This window comes from Bos indicus, chromosome 4 (genome assembly GCF_029378745.1).
Source record: "Bos indicus isolate NIAB-ARS_2022 breed Sahiwal x Tharparkar chromosome 4, NIAB-ARS_B.indTharparkar_mat_pri_1.0, whole genome shotgun sequence".
NCBI lineage: Eukaryota > Metazoa > Chordata > Mammalia > Artiodactyla > Bovidae > Bos > Bos indicus.
This window is the reverse complement of record NC_091763.1, coordinates 78,053,509-78,071,594: the sequence shown is the minus strand read 5'-3', so window position 1 is coordinate 78,071,594 and position 18,086 is coordinate 78,053,509. Positions and strand designations below refer to the sequence as shown.

At 41.5% G+C, this 18,086-nt stretch overlaps 1 protein-coding gene across 8 annotated transcripts in view; it reads left to right on the top strand.

Annotated features, from left to right (window-relative positions):
* HECW1 (HECT, C2 and WW domain containing E3 ubiquitin protein ligase 1) overlaps window positions 1-18,086 on the top strand; it is a 481,556-nt gene that overhangs the window by 252,160 nt on the left and 211,310 nt on the right. For all 8 annotated transcript variants that reach the window (XM_070788041.1, XM_070788042.1, XM_070788040.1 and 5 more), the window contains one exon: window positions 11,841-11,935. In XM_070788041.1, coding sequence (XP_070644142.1) covers window positions 11,841-11,935 — 95 coding nt within the window. The remainder of the gene's footprint in view (window positions 1-11,840; window positions 11,936-18,086) is intronic.

The following is an 18,086-nucleotide window of genomic DNA, read 5'->3' as shown; positions in this document are numbered from 1 at the left end:
CCAAAGTACTGGAGTTTCAGCTTTAGCATCATTCTTTGGAAGGAATGATGCATCATTCCTTCCAAAGAAATCCCAGGGCTGATCTCCTTCAGAATGGACTGGTTGGATCTCCTTGCAATCCAAAGGACTCACAAGAGTCTTCTCAAACACTACAGTTCAAAAGCATCAATTCTTCAGCGCTCAGCCTTCTTCACAGTCCAACTCTCACATCCATACATGACCACAGGAAAAACCATAGCCTTGACTAGATGAACCTTTGTTGGCAAAGTAATGTCTCTGCTTTTCAATATGGTATCTAGGTTGGTCATAACTTTTCTTCCAAGGAGTAAGTGTCTTTTAATTTCATGGCTGCAGTCACCATCTGCAGTGATTTTGGAGCCCAGAAAAATAAAGTCTGACACTGTTTCCCCTGTTTCCCCATCTATTTCCCATGAAGTGATGGGACCGGATGCCATGATCTTCGTTTTCTGAATGTTGAGCTTTAAGCCAACTTTTTCACTGTCCACTTTCACTTTCATCAAGAGGCTTTTGAGTTCCTCTTCACTTTCTGCCATAAGGGTGGTGTCATCTGCATATCTGAGGTTATTGATATTTCTCCAGGCAATCTTGATTCCAGCTTGTGTTTCTTCCAGTCCAGCGTTTCTCATGATGTACTCTGCATATGAATTAAATAAACAGGGTGACAATATACAGCCTTGACGTACTCCTTTTCCTATTTGGAACCAGTCTGTTGTTCCATGTCCACTTCTAACTGTTGCTTCCTGACTGACCTGCATACACTTTTCTCAAGAGGCAGATCAGGTGGTCTGGTATTCCCATCTCTTTCAGAGTTTTCCACAGTTTATTGTGATCCACACAAAGGCTTTGGCATAGTCAATAAAGCAGAAATAGATGCTTTTCTGGAACTCTCTTGCTTTTTCCACGATCCAGCAGATGTTGGCAATTTGATCTCTGGTTCCTCTGCCTTTTCTAAAACCAGCTTGAACATCAGGAAGTTCACGGTTCACATATTGCGGAAGCCTGGCTTGGAGAATTTTGAGCATTACTTTACTAGCGTGTGAGATGGCTTATACACTTGTATAATGTTCTTCTTTGGAATGAGTTCTTGCATGCAAGTTTCTGACATTAGACGTAACAGGACACGAGTGTGTAAAAGACAACTGCTCTATGTTGTTGTTAGTCTAAAATGAGAGGCCACTGAATGAAGGCTTTAAAACTCTTAGAGATCCAACAGGCAATATGAATTTTAAATTAAAATAACCTTTCCAGTGTTACATCTTTACACATGTAGTAGGATCTGCAACTCTAGACGCCTTGTCAGTGTATACTCATGCCATTAGTGTAGTACAGTATACTATACTGTATAGTATATTACGTAGTATATTGTATCATATAGCCCTTCCCCCTTCCTTTTATTTTAATAGAAAATAAATTTTCTCTAAGCTGCTCATTTCTTAAAATCCATTTAATTCATATTTTAAAATAAATCAAGTACAAGTGAACATATTGCCATGTAAGACAGACTGGGAAGACCTCAGGTTTTATACCATTAATGTTGATTATTTCTTTGAAAGAACTGCTCTTGCTATTTCCTCTTACTGAAGCTAAATGTTCTTCAGACTCAAAATTTAATTTATATCTCATTATTCCACTGCTTCTTGATCTTTTTGAGCATTTGAAGATATTGTACTTTCTATTACTCCTTCTAGATAACTACTGAGACTGATTCTTTCCTGGTGATTATAACTTAAGTTAAAATTGCCTTTCCTGGATTTTGAGGATGTGGTTTACATCTGTCTCATGTCTGTTTTGTGAATGAGATATTAGTACAGTTAAGTTCATTCTTCTCACTGAAGAATGTTACTGCATAGATGACTTGGTTCCTTCTGCACAAATAAGTGATTCACAACGGAAGACATTCTGCTAATGCATCAATCCATATATTTGTGTAGTTCATCAACTGATCACACTTCCGTTCATGAGAGTTGGGCGTTTCTGCACTGTAGATGTGGTGACATATGGATAGCTAAAACCTTGTTATGAAGTTCAAATATTTGTGGTGCTTCAACCTGTGCAATGTCTAGACAGCAATAGGAATAATCTCCTTATTCTTAAAGGATATTTTTACCAGTTGTAGAGTTCTCTACTGACAGTTATATTGTTTCAGCACTTTGAAGCTGTCATTCCTCAGTCTCCCTTTATTTCAGTTTCTATTGAGAAGTCATCTGTCAGTCTGATTGTTGCTTCTGTGAGGATAATCTGCTTTCTTCATTGGCTGATGAAGTAATCTTTTTTTCTTCTTTTTCGAACTTTTGCAGTGATATCTGGATGCTGTGGTCGTTCTGGATTCGTAGGGCTTTTTGTGTCTATGAAAAGTGAAAGTGAAGGTCACTCAGTCATGTCCAACTTTTTATGACCCCATGGACTATACTGTCCATGGAATTCTCCAGGCCAGAATACTGGAGTGGGTAGCCCTTTTCTTCTCCAGGGGATCTTCCCAACCCAGGGATCGAACCCAGGTCTCCAACATTGCAGGCAGATTCTTTACCAGCTGAGCCACTAGGGAAGCCCAAGAATATTGGAGTGGGTAGCGTAGCCCTTCTTCAGCACATCTTCCTGACCCAGGAATCAAACCAGGGTCTCCGCATTGCAGGCGGATTCTTTACTAACTGAGCTATGAGGGAAGCTTTTGTATCTATAGCTTGATATCTTTCATAACTTTTGGAGAATTTTTTAAATTAATTTATTTATTTTAATTGGAGGCTAATTACTTTACAATATTGTGGTGGTTTTTACCAGCCCCAGGTGTAGCATCAATGTCTCTCCTCTCTCTTTTTTGATTCCAGTTTATAGGCATTTTAGACCATATCCTGGTTTCTCATATGTTTCTTATTTGATTCTATATTTTATATCCTTTTTCTATGCATACCTTATTCTGGTTTCTTTTTATGACCTACGCTCCGGTTTCCTAAATTTTCTCTTGTATTTTGTTTAATCTACTTTAAACCTGAGTTTAAACACTGAATACACTATTTCAAAATTGTAGTTTTATTGATCCAGAATTTTCTGTTTGGTTATTTTTCATAGACTTCATTCTTTGGAACATATTTTCAATCTTATCTTCTATTTTTTTGAATGCATTAAGTGTATGATCATTAAAGCTGTGTATGATAACTCCAATATCTGAAAACCCATGAGTCTCTTTATAGCACTTTCTGTTTTTATTGGTATTTTTTTACCAATAGAAAGTACGCATCATGTGCCTGATCAATTTTAATTGAAAACTAGACAGTAAACTAAAACTTTTAGAGAGAATTTGAGGCTTAGGATGATCTGCTTTCCTCCTGTGGGGATTTGCATTTCCTTCAGGGCTGTATCTAGCAATTCAGAATAACCTCAATTGAATTTTAAAGATCTGAAATGATTTGAGGGGCCAGGGCTGGTATAGTTCTCAACAGTCTATCTGTTCTCCTATTCAAGGTTCCAATTTGGATCATGAGGACTTACCAGGCTCTGAACTCTAAAGTTTTTATTCCCTTTTAGCCCTGAAAGTCTGTCAGAAGTTCTTTTCACCTTTCCAGCCTCTCAGTGCATTTTTCTGGAATCAACACAGCCCCCCACAGGGATACAGCAACCTCAAATCCTGGGCTCATCTCCAAGTTTTTTTCTTCTGTATCTTATCTTCAATTTACCTTTGTCTTTCTAGTTCTCTGATGTCCTCAGGTTAGGATTTCCACTTTTAGGAGGGAAAAATTTATTGGACTCCCAATAAAATTTGAGTTTAAGGTAAAGAATGGATAACTTTTACAGTTTCTGTCCCATGTAATAATTGGAACAGACTTATACTGAGAACTTATTCTCTGTTTATCTGACACTCACACTTAGGTGGATATCCAGTGTTTTATCTGACAACCCTACTTCAGGCAGAGTTATTTCCATATTTTTCCAGCTTGTCTAGATGTTCTTTGAATTACCTAGAACATCATTGCTGGAAGTGAAATTTCACTTTTGCTAACTGGTCAACAATCTTATGTTATTAAAAACATTTTTAAAGACAAATCACCAAATGAAAATTAACAGTTTCTTAAATCCTAGCTGCCATGAACTACATGTGTGACCTTGTATAAGTGGCCTTACATTTTTGGCCTCATTTTCCTTAAATGTAAAATAGGAGTGATAGGTAACATTTATTGAGGGCTTGTTATATGCCAAGCATTATGCTAAGCATGTTATAAAGGGTTAATAATAATTGCTTCTACTTCATAGGGATTTTTGTGAGAGCCAAATTAGAAAATAATTTTCTAATGAATGGTCTGGTGCATTTTCAAAGCTAATTAACTATTAAGAGCAATTTGTTATAAATTTTAAACTAAATTGAGCATTATGCAAATACTAGGGCTACTAGTATCATTGCGTGCTGATGTTTCAAGTGCTACAAAAGGCCTGCGTGCGTGCGCGCTAAGTCGCTTCAGTCATGTCCAACTCTTTGTGACCCTATGGACTGTAGCCTGCCAGGCTCCTCTGTCCAAGCTAGAATACTGGAGTGGGTTGCCACACCCTCCTCCAGGCCTACTAATCTCTAGAAAGTAGAGAGGAAGAAAAGCAATAGTTTTATTCTTTCTTTAAGTGATACTGTAAGTGAAAGTCTATACTTTTTAAATACATGCCTCCCAATAAAAACTATAGTTGTAAGCATCCATATTTGTAGAGGTAGAAACTTCAGTTTTATTCCAGTTTGTGATGAGCTAGTCACTCCTGCCCAACTCTGAAAGTAAATCATATGCCAGGTAAAAATAGCCAAAATGTTATAAGGTGATCAATTTCACATCCACCATTAACCTATAAGAGTTTAGGATGTCATATTCCTCTGAAAGGGTAAGAACTACACCCTTTGAGTGGAGCATGGACTGGATTTTGACTCCCTGCTCACTGCTTGACTAGACAGCTTTATGTAGCACATGCCTGAACAACTATACATGACAATCCTGTTGAACATAAATCGATATACAGTGAGGAAGGGCAACGTGTATGTGTTGGCTGCTTTGCACATAGCACGTTATTTCATTTGCTCTGTGCAACAGCCATACACGAAACAATGCATACAAAGCTGGCAGTGGTCTCACCATTCTACATTGAGACTAAGGCTCAGAGAGTCTATATAACTCATTCTGTTAATGATGGGCAAGTCAAGAATTGGACTTGCGTGTATTTGATCCCACATTCCTACTCTTCCCTTAGATCACTTTTCCTTCCTAGACTTCTGCTACTCCGTACATAATGAATCAAATAAACAACAAAATAGTTATAACAGAGATGCCTTGTGTTTAAACTTTGAGGGCATTTTAAAATTATTGTTATTTTTAACTAGAAAAGCAGAGAAAGATAGAACTTCACCCCCCTTAGGTGAAGTATCTGAAAAAACAACCAACAACCCTCTAATATTTCTTGGCCTTTGCACCCTGATACTTTTGTTAGAGGCAGCAACAGTGTAACAATGTCTTTATGCTTGAATCTGTTCTAAAAGTCATGTAATATTCAGTTTCAGTTCAGTTCAGTCCCTCAGTCATGTCAGACTCTTTGCAACCCCATGAACTGCAGCATGCCAGGCCTCCCTGTCCATCACCAACTCCAGGAGTTTACCCAAAGTCATGTCCATTGAGTCGGTGATGCCATCCAACCATTTCATCCTCTGTCGTCCCCTTCTCCTCACCCCCTCAATCTTTCCCCGCAACAGGGTCTTTTCAAATGAGTCAGCTCTTCTCATCAGGTGGCCAAAGTATTAGAGTTTCAGTTTCAGCATCAGTCCTTCCAATGAACACCCTGGACTGATTTCCTTCAGGATGGACTGGTTGGATCTCCTTGCAGTCCAAGGGACTCTAAAGAGTCTTCTCCAGCACCACATTTCAAAAATTAGGCCATAGGAAATTATCTATGAAGCATTAGGACCACTAGAATGTAATAGAACACAACTGCACACAGCTCTTAGCACATGGCTATTGCTGCCAGCGGTTACCCACTCCACACATGCCCTGTTATCAGGCAACAGTTAGTGCCAGACCATTAATGGTCACTCAGCCATTGCTCCATGCCAGGCCCCTCCTCTAAGTGCTGCGGCTGCTGCTGCTAAGTCGCTTCAGTCGTGTCCGACTCTGTGCGACCCCATAGACGGCAGCCCACCAGGCTCCCCCATCCCTGGGATTCTCCAAGCAAGAACACTGGAGTGGGTTGCCATTTCCTTCTCCAATGCATGAAAGTGAAAAGTGAGAGTGAAGTCGCTCAGTCGTGTCCGACTCTTAGCAACTCCATGGACTGGAGCCCACCAGGCTCCTCTGTCCATGGGATTTTCCAGGCAAGAGTACTGGAGTGGGGTGCCATTGTGAGCAGCTCGCAGTGTTGTTGTTTAGTTGCTTAGTCATGTCTGACTCTTCACGACCCCATGAACTGGAGCCCGCCAGGCTCCTCTGTCCATGGGATTTCCCAGGCAAGAAAACTGGAGTGAGTTGCCATTTCCTTCTCCAGAGGATCTTCCCAACCCAGGGATCAAACCCACGTCTCCTGCATTGCAGGCAGATTCTTTGCCACTGAACCACTTGGGAAGCCCTGTTTGTCAGTGAGCAACCATTAACAGTCCTTCTCAGCCATTGGTTGGAACTGCAGTAGGCCCCTCCCCAATGCAAGCTGCTGTCAGTGAGCAGCCATTAGTGGCTCAGTTAGCCAATGGTCAGTGGAGTGGTGGTCATCAGGCAGAGAGTGAGGTAGGAGGTGGGGGGTGAGGTAAGAGATGGAGACTTGGATTACAGGTGAACTGAGAGGCCCGGGGAACAGGCTGGGGGCTGTGTCCTACAAAACTCCAGAGCCCTGGCCAAGGCTGTCCACTGGCCTTGGTCCAAGCCTTGAGGCAGCACTGAACCTCTCCCTCATCCTTGTCTCTGTGACCTAGTGGCAGCAGCAGTCTGCCTGTGAAGTCGGTGAGACTTGGCACTGGTTATTTGGGCAGCCTGAGGAGCCTGAGGGCCAGATGAGTTCTGGGTGCCTGGCTCCCTCAGTGATGACAGCTGGCATAGTCTGGGGACCTGGCCCTGAGGGAGCCTCCAGCTGAGATCTGCCTCTTCTTAGCCAGGATCTGGACCTCAAAAGGTGAAAGTTGTGCCTGGGGACCCTGACCTTTCTTGTCATAACAGAGAATTTGTTTGGTGGAGGTTTACAGGGACATCGTTACATGACCATGACCTGATCTCAAGAGCAAAGGATCTGACACCAAGAAGTGTGCAACAATTCACTGTGCCCCTCCCTCACCTTTCCTAGAAAAGGGCTTTGCTGAAAGCTTTCAGGGAGTTTGGGGTTTTAAAGGCACAAGTCACCGTCTTCTTGCATGGCCCTCAATAAAGCCTTCTCTGCTCCAAACCCTGATGTTTTGGTAATGATTAGCTTCACTGTGCAGAGATGGCAATGGCACGCCACTCCAGTACTCTTGCCTGGAAAATCCCATGGACAGAGGAGCCTGGTAGGCTGCAGTCCATGGGGTCACTAGGAGTCGGACATGACTGAGCAACTTCACTTTCACTTTTCACTTTCATGCATTGGAGAAGGAAATGGCAACCCACTCCAGTGTTCTTGCCTGGAGAATCCCAGGGATGGGGGAGCCTGGTGGGCTGACGTCTGTGGGGTCGCACAGAGTCGGACACGACTGAAGCGACTTAGCAGCAGCAACAGCAGCAGCTTCACTGGGTGTCAGGCACATGGACTGGCATTTTGGTAATGAGGGCAGTGTAGCTGCTCTTGGGTTAAGGAAGGCAGTGGAGTCAATCAAATGAAACCAATATTTCATCAGTCATTTTTCAACAGCCGTTTCTTGAGAATCGCTGCATGACATGTCACTGGAAATATAAAGATAAATAGTGCCTAGTCTCCTCCTGGAAAATTTCAGTGTGGGGCTAATCAAACAGACCAGTTGAATATAACAGTCACCAAAGAAGCATGGAAGTTTGCAAGACAAAGTGATATTCTAAAATCCATACCATAAATCATCTGTATATGATATTGTTCATGTGTTTTAACAATTGTAGGTAACTTCTCTATAGAGACCATCTCAAATTGTTATTCAGTCACTCAGTCATGTCTGACTCTTTGAGACCCCATGGACTGCAGCACCCCAGTGTCCTTCACTATCTCCTGAAGTTTGCTCAGACTCATGTCCATTGAGTTGATGATGCCATCCAACCATCTCATCCTGTCACCTCCTTCTCCTCCTGCCCTCAATTTTCTCAGCATCAGGTTGTTTTCCAAAGAGCCGGCTCTTTGTATCAGGTGGCCAAAGTATTAGAGCTTCAGCATCAGTCCTTCCAATGAGTGTTCAGGGTTGATTCCCTTTAGGATTGACTGTTTTAATCTCCTTGCTGTCCAAGGGACTCTCAAGAATCTTCTCCAGCACCACAGTTTGAAAGCATCAGTTCTTTGGTGCTCAGCCTTCTTTATGGTCCAGCTCTCACATCCAAAAAACAATTGAGTATCTCTTTCAAGTTTGAATAGGAAATCGTTTAAACAGCAGGAGCTATTTAGGTTAAATAAAAGGAAAATCCATTAGTAAATTAAGTTGCTGAATACTGGAATCTTAAAACGCTTAAGAAAAAGAAAAATTTACCAGTAGTTTTTCAGAAAACAATCATAATACTTTGAAGGTTTCCATGAATTCTTGGCTCTAAACATGCACTGACCCTCTCACCTAGCAATAGGATTCAATAAAAGATTGTATATAATTTCCCTGACCTTTTTATGTGAAAGCATTGGAATAATTTACTTTGAAAGGAAAGCTAGTAGTGCCTTTCTGGGATACCTGCTATATAAAATTTTCCTCCACACAACTAAACTTGAAGTGAAGCCATTTGGCTCCTCCATGCCCATCTCTCTGGCATTTACAGGCAGAGTAACTCATATTCTGAACTGCAGTGACTCAGTGTGGTGACCTGGTTCACTGCTCAGGGTGCCTCCGTGATCCCTTGTCATTGTGGTTCAGTCATTCAGTCATGTCTGACTCTTTGCAACCCCATGGACTGCAGCACGCCAGGCTTCCCTGTCCCTCACCATCTCCTGCAGTTTGCTCAAACTCATGTCCATCGAGTCAGTGATGCCATCCAACCATCCCATCCTCTCTTGTCCCCTTCTCCTACCTTCAATTGGAGTCTTTTCCAAAGAGTTGGCTTTTCATATCCGGTGGCCAAAATATTGGAATTTCAGCATCAGTCCTTCCAATGAATATTCAGGATTGATTTCCTTTAGGAGTGACTGGTTTGATCTCCTTACAGTCCAAGGGACTCTCTTGGACTCTCTTCGAACCACAGTTCGAAGAGATCAATTCTTTGGTGCTCAGCCTTTTTTTATTGTCCAGCTCTCACATCTATCTGTCCATGACTACTGGGAAAACTGTAGCTTTGACTATATGGACCTTTGTAGGCAAAGTAAAGTCTCTGCTTTTTAATACACTGTCTAGGTTTGTCATTGCTTTCCTTCCAAGGAGAAAGCATCTTTTAATTTCATGGCTTCAGTCACCATCCACAGTGATTTTGGAGCCCAAGAAAATACCTGCCTCTCAGGCTAAAACAGTAATATTGACTTAGCCAAAAAGTTTGTTCAGGTTTTTCTGTAATCAGGATGTGTAGACCTATAGATCTCTGTATGTAGACCTTATGCGGGGTGCCTTGGAGAATATGGAACTAAGTTAAAAGATTGTCCACCAAGAGCTTAAAAGGCAATCAACAGATATGCAAAATCACTGCACTGCAAGGATGAAGAAGAAAGGAAACTTAAAATATTGATATTTTAAAGTAAAGTAAGAATATGTCTGCAAAAGGCAAACATTTGGCAGTGGGAAATCTTAACTGCAGTTCAATGGATTAAAAAAAAACACTAAATACAATGGCTAATTAAAAGTTGATTAAAATCTTTTAGAATAAAAATGAGATGCTATTTTAAACTTATATTTAATTGATAATATTCAATGTCAGCAAGGATTAAAGAGTTGATCAGAGTTACATTTTCTGGTCGAAGTATACAGTGCTTTGTAGAAAGCAATTTGGCCACAGAAAGGGAGAATCCTTAAATAGTCCTATCTTCTAAAGAAGAATATTGCAATTCTCATATGCTTTATATGCTATATTGAAAGAAACTTTTCTATATCATCTAGGTTTAGGTTCAGCTACATATGCTAGAAACCCCCAAATAACAATGGCAAAGAGCATAAATGTGATCTGCAAGGGAGGCTACAAAACGTTCTTTAGCTGGGCATTACTACCCAAAATAAAACTGAAATTTAATCATTAAGGATGAAAAGGAGAATGAGTGTTGGTAGATAAGAAGCAACTTTTGCTCCATTATCCTAGAGAACAAACTTGAACTTAAAAATAATTTTCAAAAAGGCATTAATTTTAAGGGATAATCCCAAATTTCCAAGATGAGGAAAATATTTTCAAGTTACAAATTGATTCAGATTCCATAGAACAAGGAATGTTATCTACAAAGCTTTGAATTGATGGTTGATGTTCAATCACTAAATCATGTCTGACTCCTTGAGACCTCATGGGCTGCTACACACCAGGCTCCCCTGTCCTTTACTATCTCCCAGAGTTTGCTTAAACTCATGTCCTTTGAGTGGGCGATGCTATCCAACCATCTCACCCTCTGTCACCTCCTTCTCCTCTGGCCCCCAGTCTTTCCCAGCATCAGGTCCTTAGATGGTTGAACATGCTTTATTAACAATTTACTTTAAAAAGCGAAAGGTGCGATACTGGATGCTTGGGGCTAGTGCACAGGGACGACCCAGAGGGATGGTATGGGGAGGGAGGAGGGAGGAGGGTTCAGGATGGGGAGCACATGTATACCTGTGATGGATTCATTTTGATATTTGGCAAAACTAATACAATTATGTAAAGTTTAAAAATAAAATTATAAAAAAAATAATAATAAAAGAAAAAAAAATAAAATAAAAAGCGAAAGGTGTTATTATATAAAGCGTATACACTCAAGTATGCAAAACACATTCTTAAAAGTGTTTTTTATACTTTGCTTCATTGTCCATATTTTCCATAATGAACATATTAAAATGAATGCTAAGAAAATTGTAGACATTATTTTTAAATACATTATAATTGAAGACAAATTCCCAGATTTGAGAAACAAGAACTCAAATTGGGAGAGTCCACATGTTGTTCCAGACAAAATTAATATAAAGGACTAAGACAAAGCCCAATAAATTTTTCAAACTTAAAGAGAAAAAACCCTTTTGACAGTAAATTGGGAAAAGCAGGTCACCTTCCAATGAACCAAACTCAAGTTGGCCACAGATTTTGTCCTCTGCAAAACAAAATGCTAAAAAGTTATGGAGTTTCCACATTATTATCTAGTGATCATCATCAGAAAATATGCCTTTCTTCTGTGTATTTCAATAATTTCTCAAAGTCTTCCTTCAAATTGCCAACATACTAATCACAATGAATTCAATAAGAGAAAATTATAGAAGAAACAGACTGGTAGTGATCACCAAATCACCTAAAATCTTAAAACTGAGGGTTTAAAAGCAATAACTTCTAATGGGATAGGATGAATGCTGAAAAGTCTAAATGATAGATTTGCCTTGGGTTCAAAAACACTAAGACCAAAACAAATTTTGATGATGCACATTCAGAAAAAAGTTGGACCATGAGGCCACAAGTAAAGCAAGGCTGTCGGGGTGGCTGCCTGGGTGGGAGGAATTGGGTGGCAGTTCCTGGGGGTGTCCTCTCTGGCCCTGGCCCTTTCTTCCAGGGTTACACTCTACTTCTCAGTCCCATTTTATTTTTGTCTTTCAGCTGAAACTAAGATCTGCTTCAAATACTACCATGGAGTAAGTGGAGCCTTGCGAGCCACCACCCCCAGTGTCACCGTCAAAAACTCAGCAGCTCCTGTAAGTCCTGTGTCCTCCTCTTTTGTCCTCTTAGAACTAACTCTGGTGCTTCTTTACTTTGCTATTCTGTTCTTATGTTTTAATGTATGTGTGCTGGGGGTGGGGAATCTCCACACAAATGTGGAGATATATTGATAGATTCTGAAAATATCTATATTGATACATATAATGATAGATTCAGACAGACAGAAGCACATCTCAAAATCAGGCAGTGAAATGAGATCCCAAATAAACTTATCAGAACGCATACATCCCACTTTTTGTTAGAGAAATATCAGGCTTCACTAGATAACCAGATGTTTCTAATAGACTCACACATAATTGGGCTTCCCAGGTGGCGTTAGTGGTAAAGAACCCACCTGCCAACAGAGGAGACATAAGAGATGCAGGTTCGATCCCTGACTTGGGAAGGTCCCCTTGAGGAGGATGTGGCAACCCATTCCAGTATTCTTGCCTGGAGAATCCCATGGACAGAGGAGCCTGGCGGGCTACAGTCTGTAGGGTCGTAAAGAGTCAGACACAACTGAAGTGATATAGCACACACGCATAATTGCAGTGAATAAACGTCTCTCTTAGGAATACATCTTTAAAATTCCATGATGTTAAATATTTAAATTACTGGATGTTTAAATTTTTTAGGCTTAAGGTAAATTTCTGGAATAGAATTTAAAGTTTTAGACTGATTTTAGTCATAGAATTAGAAAATGATAGGCCTAGAAAAGACTAGAATCTCTGGTCCTTTTCTTCTTTTCTTTATATAAATGAGGAAAGTGTAATTTTACCGAGGAATTTAAGTGATATACCTAGGGTCACACGGTTAGCTAGCTGCAGATTGGAGATTTAAATCACACTGTTTCCTACCTGGTGGCTCTGTTGAGTACTCTGGTGATAAATGCTGTCTTTTCATAAATTACAGTCTGGTTTTATCTTTGTGTTGCTTCTTACCTTAGTTCTCAATTCATCAGATGAGGCTAACTGAAATCTTACAAATGGCATTCCTTTTCCTTTCATATAAATTAAAAATGACGGACTGGGGAAAGTTGAACAGAAACCACTAAGGACTTTGTAAGTAGAGTATCACTTTTACTTACTAGTGTAAGTAAAAAAAGATTTGAGGGTTTTTCCCCCTATGTAAAAAGAAAGAGAAATTGAATGAGAAATGAAATAAGAATGATTTAGAAAGAACCTCAGCTCCAAAAGACACCATTTGCTGTTTCACAAATCATTTTTTCCATGTGCTAAAGATGACTGTGTTGAGTCCTCAGTGGGGGCAGTAAGACAAACAGGCTTGGGAACCAGGAGCCTGTCTGCCTCCATCCTGGGGGTGGACAGGGCTTTCCAGGGCTTCCCATGAGGGGACACGCAGCAGGCGGGGCAGGGAGAAGAGAGGAGGGACCAGCTACACTGTTCACTGGCTCTACCATTTCTCCCTGCACTCACCCTGTCTACTTATATGTGATGTTTGTCACTTTATGGGGTGGGTCAGAACTCTTAAGTGCGATAATCTGAGGACATATCCCCAGAGTGGTGAGCCCAACTTCCAGCTCCATCTGTAAGGACCATCCCCCAAAGAGGGGAGCCAGTTGTCCAGGCAGGAGGAGCAACAGAATAGAAGCAGTGAAACTGGAGCTGAATATCGAGGTGGACAAAGCAAGAAGGCTTTGAACACACAACAGAGAAGAGAGAGGCTGAAGGCAGAGTCTAGCTGATTCGGGAAGAGCCCTCCAGTCAGGCTTGGCCGGTTTCCGCCACAGCACAGTGAGTCAAGTGATGGGGCAGCTTCTCCCAGATGCCTGAATCCCTCAGCCAAGATGGGTCTTGCCCAGGGATGGGACTGGCCTGCTGGCTCAAGGCTGGAACGAGACGGGAGAGCTCCTCACCTTCTGCTCAGGTGGGCTGCTATGGGTGTGTCCAGCCCTGGAATTCCAGTGAATTCTTATCTTCCGGGAAGTCCTTTTTGGAGGAAGCTCTCTGGGGCATTTGGCTTCTCTGAACTCAGCCTACTGGAAACTCCGGTTTTAACCTGCTCCTCAGACTAATGCAAAATGTGATCTACATCATCAGAGAGGTATACAACCTAAGCCTGAAAAAATAAAAGGTGCCAGGTACCCGGAAAACTGCCTAAGGTTACACTGAGGAAAAGCCCTCTTTGAGATGAGATCACTTTGTCACCTGGCTTAGGCTTTCCAGGGGATGTGACATCAGAGACAAGGGCTCAGGTCTGAGGAAAGGAAACAGCAGGTTGTTTGACAGGCATGTTAAGGAGCTGGCCTGCTTCTGAGTCAGCACTGGGCCCACCGCGTTATCCCTTGTCTGCTCCCGTGGCTTATGCTTAAAATGCAGACATCTGGAAACACTCTGACATGTTACTGTTCTTCTCTTATCTTCTCCAAGGTGACTTTCTTGTATAAATCAGTAGACACTTGGGTTGACACTTTAATGTACTTTCCATACACAACTTTTGTTTCTTTTCTTAATCCAAGAGCCTGACCTCCAAGCCCATGTGATGCCAGGAGTGGAGAGTAGTCTTCCCACTGCCTCGTTAGTGATGAGTCCTATGGCAGAAGGGAGGATGTACTTTCCTGCAAGACAGCCTTTTAACGTGCAGTTGGGTTTTGTGATCGTTAAACTCCCGGTGGCCTTTATTATTCTGTACCATGGTGCATTCTTCAAAGGCGATTCACTTGTATTGTTCTAATCGATTCACGGCATATTGGTGAGACAGTTGGGAAGGGTCTTTTTGGTTAAGTGACCACTGGCTATGTGGTTGTGGAGCTGAATTTAATCTAGCCTTTGCTTTCTGAACTCAGTTTAGTTTTTGAACTTTGCCTTTGCATTTGGTCTGTGGACTTAAGCTCACTGTTTCTAAAGGGAAGTGCTATTCAATTTTTCCAAAATCAGCTTGCCATTTTTAAACTGAGGATTGCTGGTGCCGCCCTGATCTCTTATGAAGAGTTGTTTCTCTATGGCCATTCTATCATGTCCCAGTTTTGGCGGCTGGAAGTCCAAATCAAGGTGTTCACAGGATTGGTTTCTTTTGATGCCTCTCTTCTTGGCTTGCAGACTACTGTCTTCTCATTGTGTACAAAAATGGCCTTTTCTCTAAGTGCCTGAATCCTTGGCATCTCTTCTTGTTCTTGTAAGGACACCAGTCCTCTTGGATCAGGACCCAACTCTAAAGCCCTCATTTAACATTAATTACCTCTCTAAAGGCACAGTCTCCAAATACAGGGAGTTAGGATTTAAACAAATGAATTTGGTGGGGGGACACAAGTCAGTCCATAACAGAGACCCACTGTCTCCTTGGGCTGACTTGACAAAGTCTACCCCAGCCATCTGCTGCACAGTCCCTGTGTTCCAGCAGTAATAGTCCATCTGTCTACCTGGTAACTGTGATTATACACACACACACACAAAGGATTTGATTCTTATTTTCTGGGACTCTTTAATGAAACAACACTGGAGAAGACCCCTGATCTAAAAGAACCAGTCCTGTCTCCCCTAGTCATACACACACACACACACACACACACACACACATACACACACACACTCGCTTCCCAGGTGGCTCTAGTGGTAAAAAAAAGAAAAAAAACAGCCGCCAATGCAAGAGATGTAAGAGATGCTGATTCAGTCCCTGGTTCAGGAAGATCCCCAGGAGGAAGGCATGGCAACCCTCTCCAGTATTCTTGCCTGGAGAATCCCATGGACAGAGGAGCCTGGTAGTCTACAGTCCACAGGGTCACAAAGAATCAGACACAACTGAAGCAGCTTAGCACACATGCAGGCATATACACATATATGTATATATTCAGTTACATATATTGTTTTTCTTTACATGAACTTGATCGTTTCTATACAATCCAATAAACCAACTTTATACTCATCCATTATAATACTAACCATGAAACGCTAGAGATTTTTAGAACTACAATGAAGACCAAAATAAGTATAAAAGGTATCACCATTTTTAACATTAAAAAAATACACAAATAGTATATCCTCCTTGGAAATACTTATAAACAAAGAGGAAAATATCACTTGTAATTCCACCACTCAAAAGAGCCTCAGGAACTTGTCGAAAGGAAGGGCTTTTGATTGCCTCTGGCCTTGGAGCCGGCTTTTGCAGTAAGATTAACAAGTGTCCTGGGGAGAGGATGGCCAGCCAGCCCCTGGGCTCCATGGGCCTCAGAGCCAGTCAGCACTGCGGCTTTTACACAGAAAGTGCCTGATAAATGGCCGTCAGATTGACGACAGTCTAGCCAAACATTCTGGTTTTCAAATTCTAAATGGCCTTTCTATAAAAAGTTTGCTTTTTTTTTTTTTTTTTTAACATTTCACTGAGGGATAAGAAATCTCAAATTACAAAGATGCTGACTCCAGATTTGCACCTTTCAACTCAAGTGTTCAACTCAGCAGTCACACTCTGGGAAAAGCACTCCTTCAGGGAAAGAGTCTGAGAGAAAGTAAGTAAATTAAACCTGACCCACAAGCAGAGTGATGAAGGCAGTGTGTCGAGCACCAGTAGGTCAGAGATACCTGGGATTGGCAAGGAGGGTCCAAGTTCTCCCCTACTTCAAGCAGGAAAATAGCCCCCAGCCACACTGGTTGAGATGCTGGCCAGAGAGAGAAGCACAGCCCAGGTGGTCTCCTCCCCACACCCAGAGGGCTGCCTTCCACTGGCCACTTCCACACCAGCCACTTTTCAGACATAATTAAAAGTTCCATGGTTATCCTGTACAATAAATTGACATCAGGGCTTTTGCCTTTCTTGGTCTATGCAGAAAGCAAAGTTCAGGTTGATTAACAGGCAGATTAACTCTACTCTTTTAATTTCTTTGGTTCAAAACACATGATCTGCAAGACTGACCCAAGGAGCCGAGCCCTCAAATGTGCTTACTCCAAAGTTTGTTGCTGCCCCTACCCCTCGCAATAATTAATCTTGGGTCTAGTAGATCATTAGGTCTGACCCCTTTCAACCACCTGAACTGAGCCCAGGATTTAAGGTTGCATTGGGCTGCCTGGGGAGGAAGACAGGGTCCCCACTTTTAGATTAGGGCTCTTCTCCAGGGCTTTTTCATTAAGCAGTCCCAAAACTCAGAAGCCAGTCCTTGCATCTTAATCACAGAGGTAGATCTTTTTTCTACTTTGGAGTTTGTCTGTGTTGCTCTTAACAGAGGGACCAGAAGCCCTTAAATGAGTAAAGTCCTCAGGCATGTGAGGGTGTAAAGGCTCTGTCTGTGCTCAGCCAAGGGTAAGTCAGAATTATCAGGCAGCGCTAGGACTGAGAGCAGAGTCTGACCCCTAGAGTTTTTTATACCTCCCCCAGGGCTGTGGACAGTTTCCCTGCCCATGTTCTTGACCACAACTAACTTTGACGAAAATGGCTGCTCTGTCAGAACCTAAAGAAGACTGCCTTTCAGAGGAGGTTAGTATAATCTTAGCACTAATACTTCAGTTTAGGGGTTCAGGTATTTGTGCACCCAAATAGATGCATGTGCACATAGCCACTACCGGGTTATTTTAAAGACTCCCTGAGTTTCATTGGAGCCTCTCTAATTTTTCAAACAACTGTATGGTTTGTGTGTGTTACACTTTCAAATGACAAAAAAAAAATCTTGCTTGCTTAAAATTGTCAACATTAACCTAATATTTTTTCTTAAACTATTTGAAACTATTATTCTTTTTTCTTTCTAGACCCTTTCTAGCAATTGTAAGTTTCTTTAATTGCCTTTTTCTAAAGGCTTAGCCAAAATGAGGTGATTTTGCTTTCTTAGGGCATAATGACTACTGGTGAGGAGAAATAAGGAGGTTTTCTCAACTGGGAGACTAACATTTCAAAGAGTTGTTTATAACCTGAAACAACCATGTGGTTTATGGGTAGAGTTCTCTCAGATAACCTGCCTTAGGAAGATTCTGCATTGTGCCCTCAGACGTCCCAAATTTGCCTTTTTGAAACACTTCAAGCTGAAAAGAAAGGTATGGATAACCTCCATTCCAGATGCAGGACTTGGGGATAATTATTGCTTATTTGGAGGGAGGGATGTGTATGCACAAATACGCTGTCCACTTCATTGAACATTAGTTCACTTTGTTGAACTAATAGGAACAAGAAGTGATGATCACACTGAAATCAAACAAAACTGGATTC